Raw genomic sequence first — 14,148 nt, 5'->3', positions numbered from 1 at the left:
CAAGTCAGCTACTGGTCTTCTGTTCTTTTTTTTGTGACTCTTCAGGGTTAGTCTTTTTTCAGGTCATCAGGATCTGATTTTCTAGTGCCAGAGGCTCCCCAAATACGGAATTTAGGGGTGTTAGGGGAGTGTAGGGTAGTAGCCAATGTGCTACTCACCATTGGGTTCACTACATCCTCTGTAGGAGTCCTTCCTGTGTGAAGTGGGCATAACCCTGTCCCAGAGTTTCTAGTTCTGCGGTCACCAAGATGGCAGCCTTTCAAATTTTACGTCCCATTAGCAGCTCACCTTAGGGGTGGAACTGATGAGCGTGGACACGTCTTCCTGACTACTAATTTTCCTGCCAGTCCAGGTGTCAAATAGGCTCTGGGGCGAGGGGTCAGCATCTCCCTTCTGGGGAAGCCAGATAGGCATACCAAGGTCAGTGGGCTTCTTCGAAGCCCCCTGCCTTGGAATGCAGATTTGCAGGTCATCCTGTTGGTCGGGGTGTGTTAACACCCATCAGAGTATGCTTTGTTCCTGACCACCCAAGAGCAGAGGCTCTCACCCATGGGGGTAAGAAACCTGCCTGTTTGTGAAAGGCTAGTTAAAACCAACCAGCCACCACACAGGTAGATGGTAGGATTTTCAGGGGGCACCTCTTCTGTGCCCTCTGGGTGCATGTGTTAATAAATCCATCACTGGAATCAGTGTGGGGTTATTAATATGAGATGTTTGATACCAAACATCCATATTTTCCGTGAAGCCAACATGTAATTGGGGAACTCGTATTAGCCAGTGCCCAACACATGTACTTAAAATGGCTTCCCTGACTGTTTACAATGTCTATGAATCGACAGACCTAGCAGGGGCATATCTGCTCTTACAGATATGTCCACACATGTAATATAATGCACCCTGCCTTGGGGCTGTAAGGTCTCCTGTAGGGGTGACTTGCATATATTGCGTGCATGAAGTGTTAGGGGGCATGGCACATACGCTGTGTGCCATGTAGTGTCTTCACTTTTAGGAGCACCAAGACACGCAGTCTGAAATGGAAGTCTGCATGAGCTAGGCGAGGGGACCCTGAGGGTGGCACCATACATGCTGCATCCCTTGGGTATGCTCTTTGGTACTCATGCCCTAAATACCTGGAGCACCATTTACCAGAGACCTACAGGTGTGCAAAAGGTATTGCCAAGTGGGGACAATTGCACAATTTTAGGGAAAGAGATATGGTACTGGGGACCTGGATAGCATGACGCCAGTGCACTTTGAGTCAAAATAGCATCATGTAACAGGCAAAAAGTGGGGGAGACCAAGTCAAAAAGGGGCACTTTTATACAGAACTCAATTCACAAAAATTTAAGAAAGCTCAAGAAACAATATGTTTAGAAAAAGATTAAACTAAATGATGGAAGAACATCTGATAACGAAATATAGCATTAAATTAAAATATTAATGGCAAGGCACACATTTTGGTTTTGGAAGGAAGTGGGCATCCTCCCCAGGCCCAATTCCCTTCTGAAACAAGCCTTAAAAACTTCACTGACCACCTGTCTTGATTGGCAAACCACAGACTGAAGAAAAAAAAAAAAGAAAAAAAAAAAAGAAAAATCAGTGTATCCATGACAACTAAAGTACACAAATAATTAAACCTAGGGCCTAATTTAGAGTTTGGCAGACGGAGTAAGGTCCATCGACATGGCGGGGATGTCCCCTCAACCACCTCAAAAGGTACTTAACCCACCAAATTTGGAGAGGACCACCGGGCCCGTGGTCATGTCTGCACATTGAAGGTAATTGTTGTCACAACGGTTACTTTCAATGTAGTAAAAGAGTGGTGGATGAATGCGGTCTGTTTTGACGGCAGTCAAAAAAAAACCTCTTGGCATCTTTTTATCTTTTCAGAAACAAATTCTTAAAGCAGGAATAAGTTTCGCACACTTAAAAAACAAAACAAAACAAAAAATACAAAAAACTAACAATGCCTGCACCATGGTGTTTTCTCCCAGGCTGTGAGGGCCATTATTGTTCTTTTCCTGTCTCTCACCAGCAGGTGTTTTCCTGGCAGTAAAACACAAGAATAAATGGCATTGCCCTGTCCTCCAAACTCTAAATCCGGCTGCTACTTACAAAGAGTATGACAAAATTGGACTGGTAGGTTTACAAGAAAAGTGATTATTTAAAAAAAGGAACAATTTAACTTTTTTTTTTTAAAAACATAGAATGTTTACCTGACTCATTCTGCTAACAATGCTCAGCAAAGGAGGAAAGCCAACCTAGGAACAGAAATGTTGCATTAGAGAAGAAAAAAAACTGAATGACACAAAAAATGTTTCAACAAGTACTGCTGTCTAAGCATAAAAATCTGTCTGAAGGGTGTGTTGAATAGGAGGTGAGCAAGAAGTGAAATAAAAAGAGAAAAATATTTTTTGTATGATTTCTGGACCACTGTGACATCCTCAAGCCTTTTCCTGATATTTTCTGCATACGAGTAACAGTGGCAAAATTCCTTTTATCAGTTCTAAACGTCTATACATGTACATATTTATCTCCAATTTAGTGTTTCTACAATAGGCGGAGGGGTTCATTTGTTATCTTTCCATGTTTTCAAAACTGTGCTAGGAAAGGCTGGCACCAGGTCCTCACCATGGGTGTTGCCTAGTTTCCCTAAAGATTCATAATTTAAATCTTGTTCACTCTAGACCTGAAGACCAGGTTACTGTGGTCAAATTTTATTTATATGAAATAGTAAGGTAAAACATTTATAAAAACGTGCCTGTCCATGATACCTTCATTTAAGGTTGATTTAAGTTTGCTATGAATTCTCAATAACCTTATGTGAAGGTGCAATGTCAGTTCATCTATCAACACTAAAAATGCAAGGCGAGGACTAAGATGGTTTTCTGAACTTTGCTATCAGCTTGAGGAACGCCACAAGAGAATGTCCTTCCTTGATGCACGACGGTACCCAATAGCCCAAAAAGATTTATTTTCAAATGATTTTGAACTTCCACAGACTCAAATGCAAAGTTCTAGTGAGAGGCTTTCATTTTCAACACTGGAGATTTAAAAAAAGCTGATGGTCATTACAATTTTGCTAAAATCATTACCAAACCCAACCCTCCTAAAGTTAAACCCACTTCTCTTAACTCCCTTCTGACATTCCAACTTTTCCAGCATTACCATTTGCCCCCATCAACCCCTCCCAGATCTTCTCAAAGCTCTGTCCGAAGCTCCTATCACTCAGCTACCGGAGGTTGCCAGCTATAGCAATGGGCACTCTGGAGCAAAGGACTTGTAGTCAGAAGGGACATGCAAAGCCCCTGAAATTCCAGGCTCCACTGCCTCCTTTATTCTGTTTACCCTTCCCTGTGCCATTAGGGTTAGTTTCTCCACACCTAAAATTCACCATACTTTCTTCAGCCACATGGCACAGTGGCAAATGTCACCCTGCAACAATCTGTCAAAATCACTTGTTTTGCCACTAAGGCATGTGTGATATGATAAAGCCAAACCGAATGGGTAGGGCTCAAGATGCCAGCTAAGGGCTATTCATGAGAACAGCCCCATGCACTGCACGTTTCCCAGTAGTGGTTTTATCTGTTGACTGAGTACCTATTCCCATAACTCTGTTAACTTAGGGGCAGGGTTACAGTATGTGAATGACGGTGTTCCCCCACATCCTCTCCATCACGTGTCCTCTCGAAAGTGGTCTATAGTGTGTAGTACCAATAATACTGTTTTTTTTGTTGTAAAGTGTTGCCCATCCCTATTTTTGACTGACATTTTCTCAATCCGTCAAAGGAGCTAGTTTTGGTGCCTTTTTTGACAATATCTTATAGATACAAAATATATCATAACTAGCACACCCTAGATTTTAAATTTGTGAGCTTTCTAGTACGCCTTCCATTTACCAAATTATTCTGGACTGCTCCTCTTTATGCACACCAAATCCACATTCATTTGATTGAAGATCTTGACCAGTTCCCAGATGAGATGTCTCACACTGTAACCTAGCCCTTTCCCTTCACAAAGATCAGTGTGGTTTCTGGATTTCCCTTGGTGGAATAAAGGGGCACCACTGTTTGCAGTGGAAAGGTAAGTGGTATTCTTCTTCTCTAAGCTATGCATGTTTGGCTCTCCTTACTAAGTCTAATTTTGACTGTGTTGGTGTCGGCCAATATACTCTGGGGTGAGTTGACCCAAATCTCTAGGGAGTGTGACGAGTTTACAGGGCAAACACTTGCTTCAGCTGCACCCACCCCCAGTCTGGATCTGAAAGTGTTGCAATACAGCTCAGATGTGAACAACTGAGAGGCAGTTAGCACCAGGCCTTAGTATCAGCTGCACTTGTAGGTTGTACTTGTTGTGAGACTATGTAGGAGCCCCTCTTTCTGATGCTGCTTTGTTCTTACCCTGCAACACCAACCCCACTCCTGCCACTGGTAGGTTGTAACGGCTGTGCCAGCATCTTTAAGCAGCTGTGTTTTTTAATGGGCTTCTCCCGCTATCTGCTGCTGCTGTACAGTTGATTTCTCTATTGATAGCCACTGATTACTTACGGCAGGGGCATTCTGCATTCTTCAAGCCCTCTTGACACCACCATAGCTAGTGCCACTGGTACCCAGTTGCCAGTGTGTAATGCAAATGGAGGTTAGACACCTGACTCAATGGAACTGAAAGTTTTTATACATCCTGAGATGTGTGATAATGGCCAAATACAGGAGGCCCAACTTGCTGTGATGTGATTTGGAGTAAACTATAAAGCACACAATGTTCATGAAGGAATCATTTGCATACAAATATTTCAGCAATATTATACACTATAAATGTCATAATTAACCATAAATCGTATTCCATAAATGAATAAATCTTCAAACAGCTTGTAATTAGTTTCTGAAAAAATGAAGAATTTTTACACATTCACTAATAATATATTCATCCATATCGCAAAGCACCAAAGAGAATTTTTAGTGTTTTTATACAAACGCTCTAGTAACTCCTCTACTCCCCAATCGCTTTTCATCCAAGGGACAGAAGGAGGGCACCAACCCTCCTGACTCATCAACCACAAAAGTTTTAAGTCCTATATACAGTCTTACAAACAATCAGAAATCGCTCCTAATGGACTCCATTAGCTCATGGAATGAATTGCATCATGCAGAGTATTAGGTCGAAGTTTTGGTCTCCCAAGGATCAAACCGTCCATGAGACCATCCTCAGGACATTGTGTCAAAGTGGATAAAATCACAATAATTGTTGCTCTACAGCACAATAAATAACCCACATAAATAAAACAGTATACATCACTTAAAGGCAGCAGAAGACCAAACCACGCTGTACATGCAAGTGAATCACCCACTCACAAGGCACCTCAAAAAATCTGCCTACATAAACCTCAGTGTAAAACATGCATTTTTCCACAATCCAACACAAAATCTGCACCAAAAAGTGTATATATGAACTGACAAAAGTTAAATACCCCCCAAGAAAAGTGAAACAACTAATTCCTGAAACCAATACCTAAAAATAAAGCAACACAGCATATTAATACTTGCTTCAGCATCAACTTGCTGGAAAAGCACTGCTTAATCCTTTTCACCCAGCACATCCAACCAAACAAAAAAAACATACCAAATCAAGAGTAAAGTTCTAACATCCGATCTACAGTAGCAGGACTCCCACAAGACCATGCTTACCATTAGTCATTTACTCCAGTATAAAGAAAGGATGATGTAATCTACATGAAGACAGAAAAAAAAAAAAAAAAAAAAAAAAAAAACATACACGCCAGTCCATTAACCAGATTCGTGCACACACACACTGAACTTCAGGTCGCTATGGAACATAAATCCATTAGAAACAAATATTACTTACTTCACTACAGATATGTAAACTCCTGCCAGGCTCTAATCAATCAAAGTTCAGGTGCGTGAGCCGCCAACAAACAGTCCATCTTAACCAAACGCTTGGAGAGCATAACCCCTTAGGAATCACATGGCCACTCCACACAACTACAGCGACTGTCTTGTAACAGAATAGTTCTCATCAAACCTATTGAATTCTTGATCAGTCCCAAAATTTCATACAAAAAAAAAATGGTATGATGCACTCAAACATCAAAGTGAATGCAGATCTTATTACCCACAGGTATACAGTCATAACTACCTTGGTGGTCAAATAGTCCCTCTTAATCAAACGCCTGGAAGGCCTTACCCCTTAAAAAAAAATATATATATATATATATATTATAATAATAATAATAATAAATAAATAAATAAATAAATAAAAAAAACATGACCAGTCCACAAAACTGCAGCGGCCTGGAACTGAGTATCTTTCATCAGATATAATCTGGATAAACCATCTAACAAATTCCTAAATCGGTTCAAAAGATTCAATACAATAAATGGGCAACAATATGATACACAAATCAAACATCAAAGTAAATGCGGATCCTATTACACACAGCTCTGCAGTCATAACTACCTCAGTGGTCAAATAAACCAAGCCCTACTACTGAGACCGTTGCACGGAACCACATAAAGGATCACATTCAAGGGGTGTACAAATACTTGATATCATTCAAGAAAGCAAACTACTAGTACATGAAGCCAAAGTCACCACACTCAATCTATGCCACCCTCATAACCACACAGCCAAAAGTTATCTAACCAAGAAAGAAGAGGATTTTCAGCACATCCCTACAATCATGTACCATCAAGTTACCAGACATAGAATACAAGATTGCCATCACTTGCCATTCCGCCTGTTGATTTAATCCTTCCTTCACAGTACTGGCCATCTGAATCCATCTGTTTTTACACATTGTAAGCAGATGATCCACATCATGTCTGCGTTTAGGGCATTTCACAACTTCTAACAAACCATTTCACTGCAATCTGTGCAAGATGACATTTTCAAATAGTGTTCAACAAGGGGAGCAGTCTCAATCGAAGTTGTGCCTGTGTGTGCTTAGCTACTACTTGGCATCCCTCAGGATGGATGGAGGGCTGGAAAAGCATGCATCTTTACATGGCACGCTGTTATGTATGTATGCGCGTGGCAGCAGTGAATGGAGGCTTGTGCTTGTGTTAACACTGTGCTCTGTTGTGTGTTTTTGCCTGAGGCAGCAGTACATGAAGGTTTGCACATGTATCTTTACATTGTGTGAGGTTATGTATGTATGCTTGTGGCAGGAGTACATGGAAAGCTCTTCACAGATTTGTGAGCAGCGCTAAGGATATGCGAGATGGTAGAGTGCATCAGGCCTGTGGCTCAGTTACAGAACCCCACCAGGGCTGGCTGAAGGAACATGTGGAGGTAGAGAACTGCCTGCCTGCTGTGACCAAGACTGAGAATGAGACCAAGGGTCTGCTAGTCTTCCATGCTGGGTGAGGGGGACATCCCCCATGACAATCAAGAGCACTCGCCTGAATCAAGTCCAGTGCAGTGATCGAGCGGTCTGCCCATTTGTGCTATTGCAACCTCCAATATGCCAGGTGGAGGCCACAGTGAAGAATAAGGGTCATAGATGCTGCACTGTGGTGAAAAAGGAATGTCACACTCGGCAGCACCTTGACATGAAGAGGGCCTCTGCTTCATTGGTACTGACTGAGACCCCATTATGCCAGATGGGGGCTACGGAGAAAATTAAGGGCTGTCGCTGTGGGGCATCATTGGGATGAGAGGAGGTAAGTTGCCTGGTGCAGTACTGTGATCTGAAGTTGCTGTCACTCTGTGTGTCACTGTTTGCAACCCCTGCTTTGTCAGAAGGTGGGGGCATGGTGAAGTGAAATGGCTGTCGGCCTGAGTCACCTTACAGGCATGAAGAAGGGGGCCATGGCAACAAGAGAACAGCAATGATTCAACTACCCAAATCAATTCGTACCAAAGACCTGCCGCCGGTTTCTGGAAGTCTTACCATGTTACCAGAGGAGCACCATGAATGCCTGCCACTCTGGCAGTAGGATACAGATCACTGCTCATCGCCAGGCCACAGACGTGGGCTCGGACACTCTTCCCTGATACTCCAGAGAGTGGGTACGACTGAATTTTGAGCTGCCGGGCCACGGGGGAACTTGCTCTAACTTATGTCTTGTGTGGGGGGGGAACACACTTCACCAAGCTATTGTGGAATTTTTGAGACTAACTCACTAGCAAGGTTTAACTTGGATGTCAGCTCCAGTAACTGGGGAATAACAACAAACATTAGACAGGGAGTAGGAACTTGAGGAGTTGACCTGGGGATTGGAAGTAGGCCTCACTTGAGGACTGCGTATTATTTGTGGTGTGGGCCACATTATACTTTGTGATCGCATATAAATACTGTCTTATATAAAAGCAAGTATTTGTCTCGACATGTATTGAGGTTTGTTAGATGTATTTTGATTTGTGAGCCTCTGTTCACCCTACAGGTACCTCCTCCCAGAGAAGCCTTGGACTGCTCTGCCAGCACTGCCACCAGGTGTCAAGTGCTGAAGGGGTACTTGGCCCAGTTGCTCAGAGCTCATAGTAAGCTGGGCCCTGGGACACTAAGAGCAAAAGGTTTAAGCCACCACGGTGGGCCAGAAGCTCCTGATTACCCTGTGACCCTCTGAAAGGGGATCGGATTGTGGTTTATTCCTACTTTTGGAACACACTTTACCTAGACTCAAAGATACTGGTTTGTACTCAAAACGTAAAGTCCTTGCTTTTGTCACAACACAATAAAATGAGGGCAATAAGGGTTCTCTGTAGTATTTAATTTGTACAGATTTCCAAATTTGATTATGTAGAAATCTATTTTTCAGCTTCAGTAAAGTGGGCCAGGAAATTGGTTAAATCAAGTATGTCTCTTCAAGAGAGGCAACATTTAACATGAAAGTTGGCAGTAGGGCTTTCTCTGCAGCTCTGAATGCTCATAATGCAAAATGCTTTACAACAGCTCCATGTGATGCCAAAAGGTGAAATTTTTATAACTGTAGACCATATCCCCAGTGGAAAATGTTTTTCAAATTCCTCATTATTCTTACCTTCTACTACCCCGAGGAACGAGTTAGTCATCTAATGTTCCCCAAAAGTCAGACTGGATTAGGAAAATATTAAGCAGTACCCCATTGAGCTGCTAAGTGGTGTGGTGCTGCTTCCCCTTGATTCCTTTGTAATCTGTAAGTGATGTACGCAGCTGCATTTAAGCACCACCCATGCGCCATGATCAGTGGCTTTCTAGGCTGTCTGCTACCCCTGACGCAGAGCCCATTAGGAGAGTGAATGCAACTAGTTGGCAGGTTTCTATACATAGGACCTTTTTTAGATGAAAAAAAAGGAACCCAAGTTCCCTTAACGAGAAGGTGGGAGGATTGGTGAGGAAGTTGAGGTTAGACAGAACACACACCAGAAATAGCACTGCCAAAGAAAAGAAAATTGTTCTATGATGAGTACTCCTGACCGCAGATTCTGCACCATTTGAACAGATAACAAAGCAGTACCCTCCCATGTGGTGGGTCTGTGACCTGACTCAGTCCAGAAAGTCTGCAACACCGAGCAGTGCTGTTCTTGAAGGACCTGGCTGCCCAAGCAGTAGTGTTACGTAATTGCATGAAGCAAATATTCAAAATGACAAAAAGGTTATGGCCGAGTAGAGTGAAAGAGTAACCACTAAAACTGGAAACAGCCTGAAGTGTGAGCCCATAAAATACTGATAATGGTAATACAGAACAAATCAGATTAATAATCATTAATTTCACTTACTCCAATCTTTACCAAATTCAAATAAAAGTATTACAAAAGTCCTAATGTCCAATAATGCATAAAAATACATTTTAATCAATATAATTCATTAGACAAACAATAACATAAGTATGACGTATAAACAACCCCAAGATAAATCCCACATAACAGAAATACTAGTTAGAATAAACCCAATCATACCAACCAAGGTTAAAAACAAGGTTCCTGATGTACATCACAAGCCCAGAGAAAGAGAAGAAATCAATCAGATTTTCAATTTCTCCGTTAGACCACACAACAATACACGATTAAAAAAAGTCGACACATTTCAGTGAGTCACTGTGGATATTTATTTCACCTTCATCAGGACTAATTATAAGCTAAATGATGAAAGATCATAAATAATAATAAAGTGGGGTCCAATAAGGTATGATGCAAAGATTCCAAAAGCTAACATTAAGAGAACCAGATTTCAATGCATGTTTTCATCCCATCAACTAAATACAAATGGAAATTTTGTAAAGGACATATTCTTGTGGAATGATTTTAAGCGAATGAAAGGAACTGATAAATTCCACATGGCGGTAGAAGGCATCTTCAGAATGTATTTGAGGAAGAACTGGACTTTACCTGTCCTTAGATGAAAAATAAGCCCAAAATTGAACTTGATCGTTCAAGATGAAAGCAGCACGTTGACAGAAGCAATGTCCTCAGAAATTACCACAAGGAGCAGACTCTCTACCTTAAAAACTGTTCTCGGTAACTACAAGCACACCTAAATAATGCAGCGCCGACTAGCTGCATTATACTTAAAGACACTCCTTGCATGGGAGGGATAAAATCGGTCTCTAAACAGCATCCTTCAACATGCCCAGTAAAAGGAGAAGCCGTTTTGAAGGCACAGCCTTGTCTCCCTGTGTTAATTTGTAAAGATATTTGTTTCTATTAACGGGCTGGTTTCATCTCGTACAGCTTCGGTCCAGAATGGCCTTTGGCTTCATTAAGGTGCAGCTGCTATGGGTCTTGGAGTCATGACGTCAAACACCAAAGAGAAATCCGGTGGGGATCAGTCCCAGGCATTTGCTTGAAGCCTATGGTTTTAGGAGGTAACATTTCCCTTGCACATTTAATTTTAAATGAATGTTGAGAAAAACAGGCTTTTGAAGACACAGAGGGGTAGCATGGGATCAGTGTCAGGTGGTGCAGAAACAAAGTAAGTGATGTCAGGGTGCAGAGTGGAAAGACATCAATGCCGAGCCATATGACACCACTTATCGGCGTGCACTGGAACTTCTTAAGATATTCATCTGCAGTTAGAAGTATCCCTCAGAATAAGCTTCGCAATGCTGAAATTATCATGTCATAAAATGCATACAACTGAAGGCAATACAAGATTGGCTCTACCTCTGGACTGAGCTTAATGGAATAATGTTCAGAGACACCATGGCCCAAGACATGGAGCTAATACTACATATCTGCATATATTAGTAAATGTTGAGTGATCTGAAACAATATCTTTCCTCTACAAGATGTATAAAAAGGGAAAGGGCTGCTGTGAACTTCGCCTTGCAAGATGAAATTTACCCTTCAGTCAGGCTACAGCCTTGTTACCTAATAGAATCTTACTCTTGTGTACTGTCATGTGATGAAAGTATTCTGAAGCAATAAACAACTGCACAAGGTACATTTGACATAACAGAAATCACTGCCAGCTGCAGTCAACAGAAACCTATCCATAAAGCCATTACTGATTGCAATCAGCCTCCTCAAAAATCAAAAGTATTTCTTATTCTTTATAGTAAATTATTTCTGTTTTGGTTCTAGGACACAAAATAATTTTTAACTTCTGTGTCTCGCTTGGGTGCTATTCAAATGGATCTGGACCCCAACATCTTGAGTTGATGCAAGTGGCAGGGCTTTTTTTGAGAAGCATGTTACAAGCAAATCAGGACAAACTAAATGATCATCATGACCGCACTAATCCTTCACAGTACGTATGTGAGAAGCTTAGGGTCCGGAAAACTAAGATTTGTAATTGTTATAACAGTTAACAGTGTGTGCAAGATTGCAATATCATCTCAACCATTAGCATCATAAGTCATGCTGACAAAAATAACAGAAATGCAGCAAAGAGGAAACCTTCCACTCTGATGTTCAGAAAGCTATGAGTAAAGAGCAACATCCCTATGTCATCCGGCCAAGCACAGAGCTAAGGTGGAAGGCAGCCTTTGGTTAGGTCTCTGGGGTAGTGTTTACACAGTGAAGCATATGCAACAATCTGCACCGTGGCTCCTCCTCTCCTCTTCATGGCGAATCATTGGGGCCGTTAGGGAGAAATGTATAAAGGGACCTAAGAATTTGGGAGGGATGGGCACAGAGCTTTCTTGGGGAGAATGCTTGTGAAGCAACATCTGAAGGCTGGCCTAAAAGTTTCTTAAGAGGAATGCAGGGATAATGCATGGCTTGGTATAAAGAAGTGAAGAAAGATGTTAATTATTCAGCCAATACCATAAGTAGAAGGCTGATAATAATAAAGGTTTAAACGTTAAGTAGGAGGTAGACAATCTATTTAGTAGCCATAGCAGCTTGCATGCAGAACAGGAAACAACTGTCCCTCTTCCGCTTACCAATAGTTAAAGCCTTCAGGAAAGATCTCACAAGTGTATTTCATCCCTGGATCTGCCCCTACCCCAGTGTGGAATGTTATCAGTTTTCAGCAAACCTATGAGTTCCCCTTTTCAACCCTGAAAATCTTGTCCTCAAATACCTCTCTTGGAAAGTGGCCTTCCTTGTTGCAATAACTTCTTAGTGAGTCACTGCAGCAGCCAATTATTCTGGTTCAAAAGGACAGGGTAGTACTCAGAGCCAAGTTTCACCTTAAGGTGGATTCCTCTTTTCACCTTAACCAAAAAGATAGAGCTCACACTCTTCTTTCCCCAACCAGACTCAACAGCAGTGAGAGCTCTCTGTACTCTAGATAATACATGCCCTCTCATAAATTACTTTATCAGAAATAAGCCTTTTTATTTGACAGACCAGCTATTTGTAGCACTTGCAAAACCTCACAAGGGCCTCCCTAAATCTAAAGGAGGCATTGCATGCTGGATAGTCTAGTGCACCCAAATTTGCATTCATAAAGCCAAAGGAGCGCTCCCAGTCACACTCAAGGTGCACTCTACATAGAAAAAGGCTACAGCTATAACTTTTCTGGGAAATATTCCCCTGGCTGACATGTGTAAAGCAGTTACATGGTCAACCCCACACAAGTTCACAAAACACTATTGTGTGGATATCCTAGCCAGACAACAGGAAATGGTTGGCTGACAATCCTACGAACCTTATTTCAGACATCTGCATCATCCACACGATACGCACTGCTTACAGAAGAGCACTGCTTTACAGGTTATGAAGTGCGCCAACATGCTATGAACGGAGAATGCTACTTGGGCTGTAATCATCTGTTTGTAGCATGTAGTGTTGTGGATTCACATACGGCTACCCTCTTCCTCAGACGCATGTGGCTCTGATCATAGATCACCTCCCTTTCTTAATTAAAACTCTTTTGCAACACAAACCTGCATCATACTGTGTTCACTCACAGCTCCATACTACCCTCACCTACTGTGCAAAAAATAATCTTACATGGAGAAGTCACACTATACCTCGTGCCTCTAAAGACTTCTTTGAAGAAAAACAATTTGTTAACTTCGGAGCCTAACACTAGATGGCAGGAGTATGTAGAGCATGTTTATCTAGAGCAGTTCATGCTAACTAATATTTTATCCTTCCTGATACACAATCTATGTATACCAATTATACATAATAAAATACCAATCATTATAAACACCAATTACCGAGGGTGTTTACTGTATTCAGGGATCAGGGGAAGGGTCCACAGAACTTCAAATGAACCCTGAAGATAAGAGCATCCATGACAGGGGTGTCAGACTCAACACTTTAAATCTAGAGGAGCCCAACTAGTTACTGAGAAAAGTGAGACACCTGCCTGTTTTCCTTTTTTTGAGAAGGGAGAAGGGGTGTTGGCAATAAGCAAACATCCATTAAGGCTAAATAAATCTTTCTAGGTGTGCCCCAAGATTTGGAGGGGTGGGAGTTGGTTTACCACAGAGGTAGTGCAGACAAATATTTGATTCGGAGGAGGACGTTCATACTTAGCATTACGTGCTCTGGAAATTGTTAGAATGAGAACAGAGAAGTCAAGTATACTGTCCCAGTATTTATGGGCCCTGTATAAATAGAAGACAGGCAGACACCTTATAAAACACATGGCAACTTCACAGGGACCTACCCTCAACAGAAAAGGCATTTACTACTGTTTCTGCACTAATACAGAGAAAGCTCTAATGGGATGTGTAAGCAGGAATCCTTGTGGTCTAACGTAGGAAAGTAACCATTCGATAAGGGATTGAGGCTATATGCAATCATTGGGGA

General features: G+C 41.8%; 1 protein-coding gene across 1 annotated transcript in view; it reads right to left on the bottom strand.

The window, feature by feature from the left end:
- The window catches only part of GEMIN2 (gem nuclear organelle associated protein 2), a 148,812-nt gene that overhangs the window by 61,205 nt on the left and 73,459 nt on the right, over nt 1–14,148 (bottom strand). The window contains exon 6 of the mRNA XM_069208611.1: nt 2,217–2,261. Within this exon, the coding sequence (XP_069064712.1) occupies nt 2,217–2,261 (45 nt within the window). The remainder of the gene's footprint in view (nt 1–2,216; nt 2,262–14,148) is intronic.

This window comes from Pleurodeles waltl, chromosome 9, assembly GCF_031143425.1.
Source record: "Pleurodeles waltl isolate 20211129_DDA chromosome 9, aPleWal1.hap1.20221129, whole genome shotgun sequence".
Lineage (NCBI taxonomy): Eukaryota > Metazoa > Chordata > Amphibia > Caudata > Salamandridae > Pleurodeles > Pleurodeles waltl.
The sequence above is the reverse complement of the archived record's forward strand: the minus strand, read 5'-3'. Positions and strand labels throughout refer to the sequence as shown.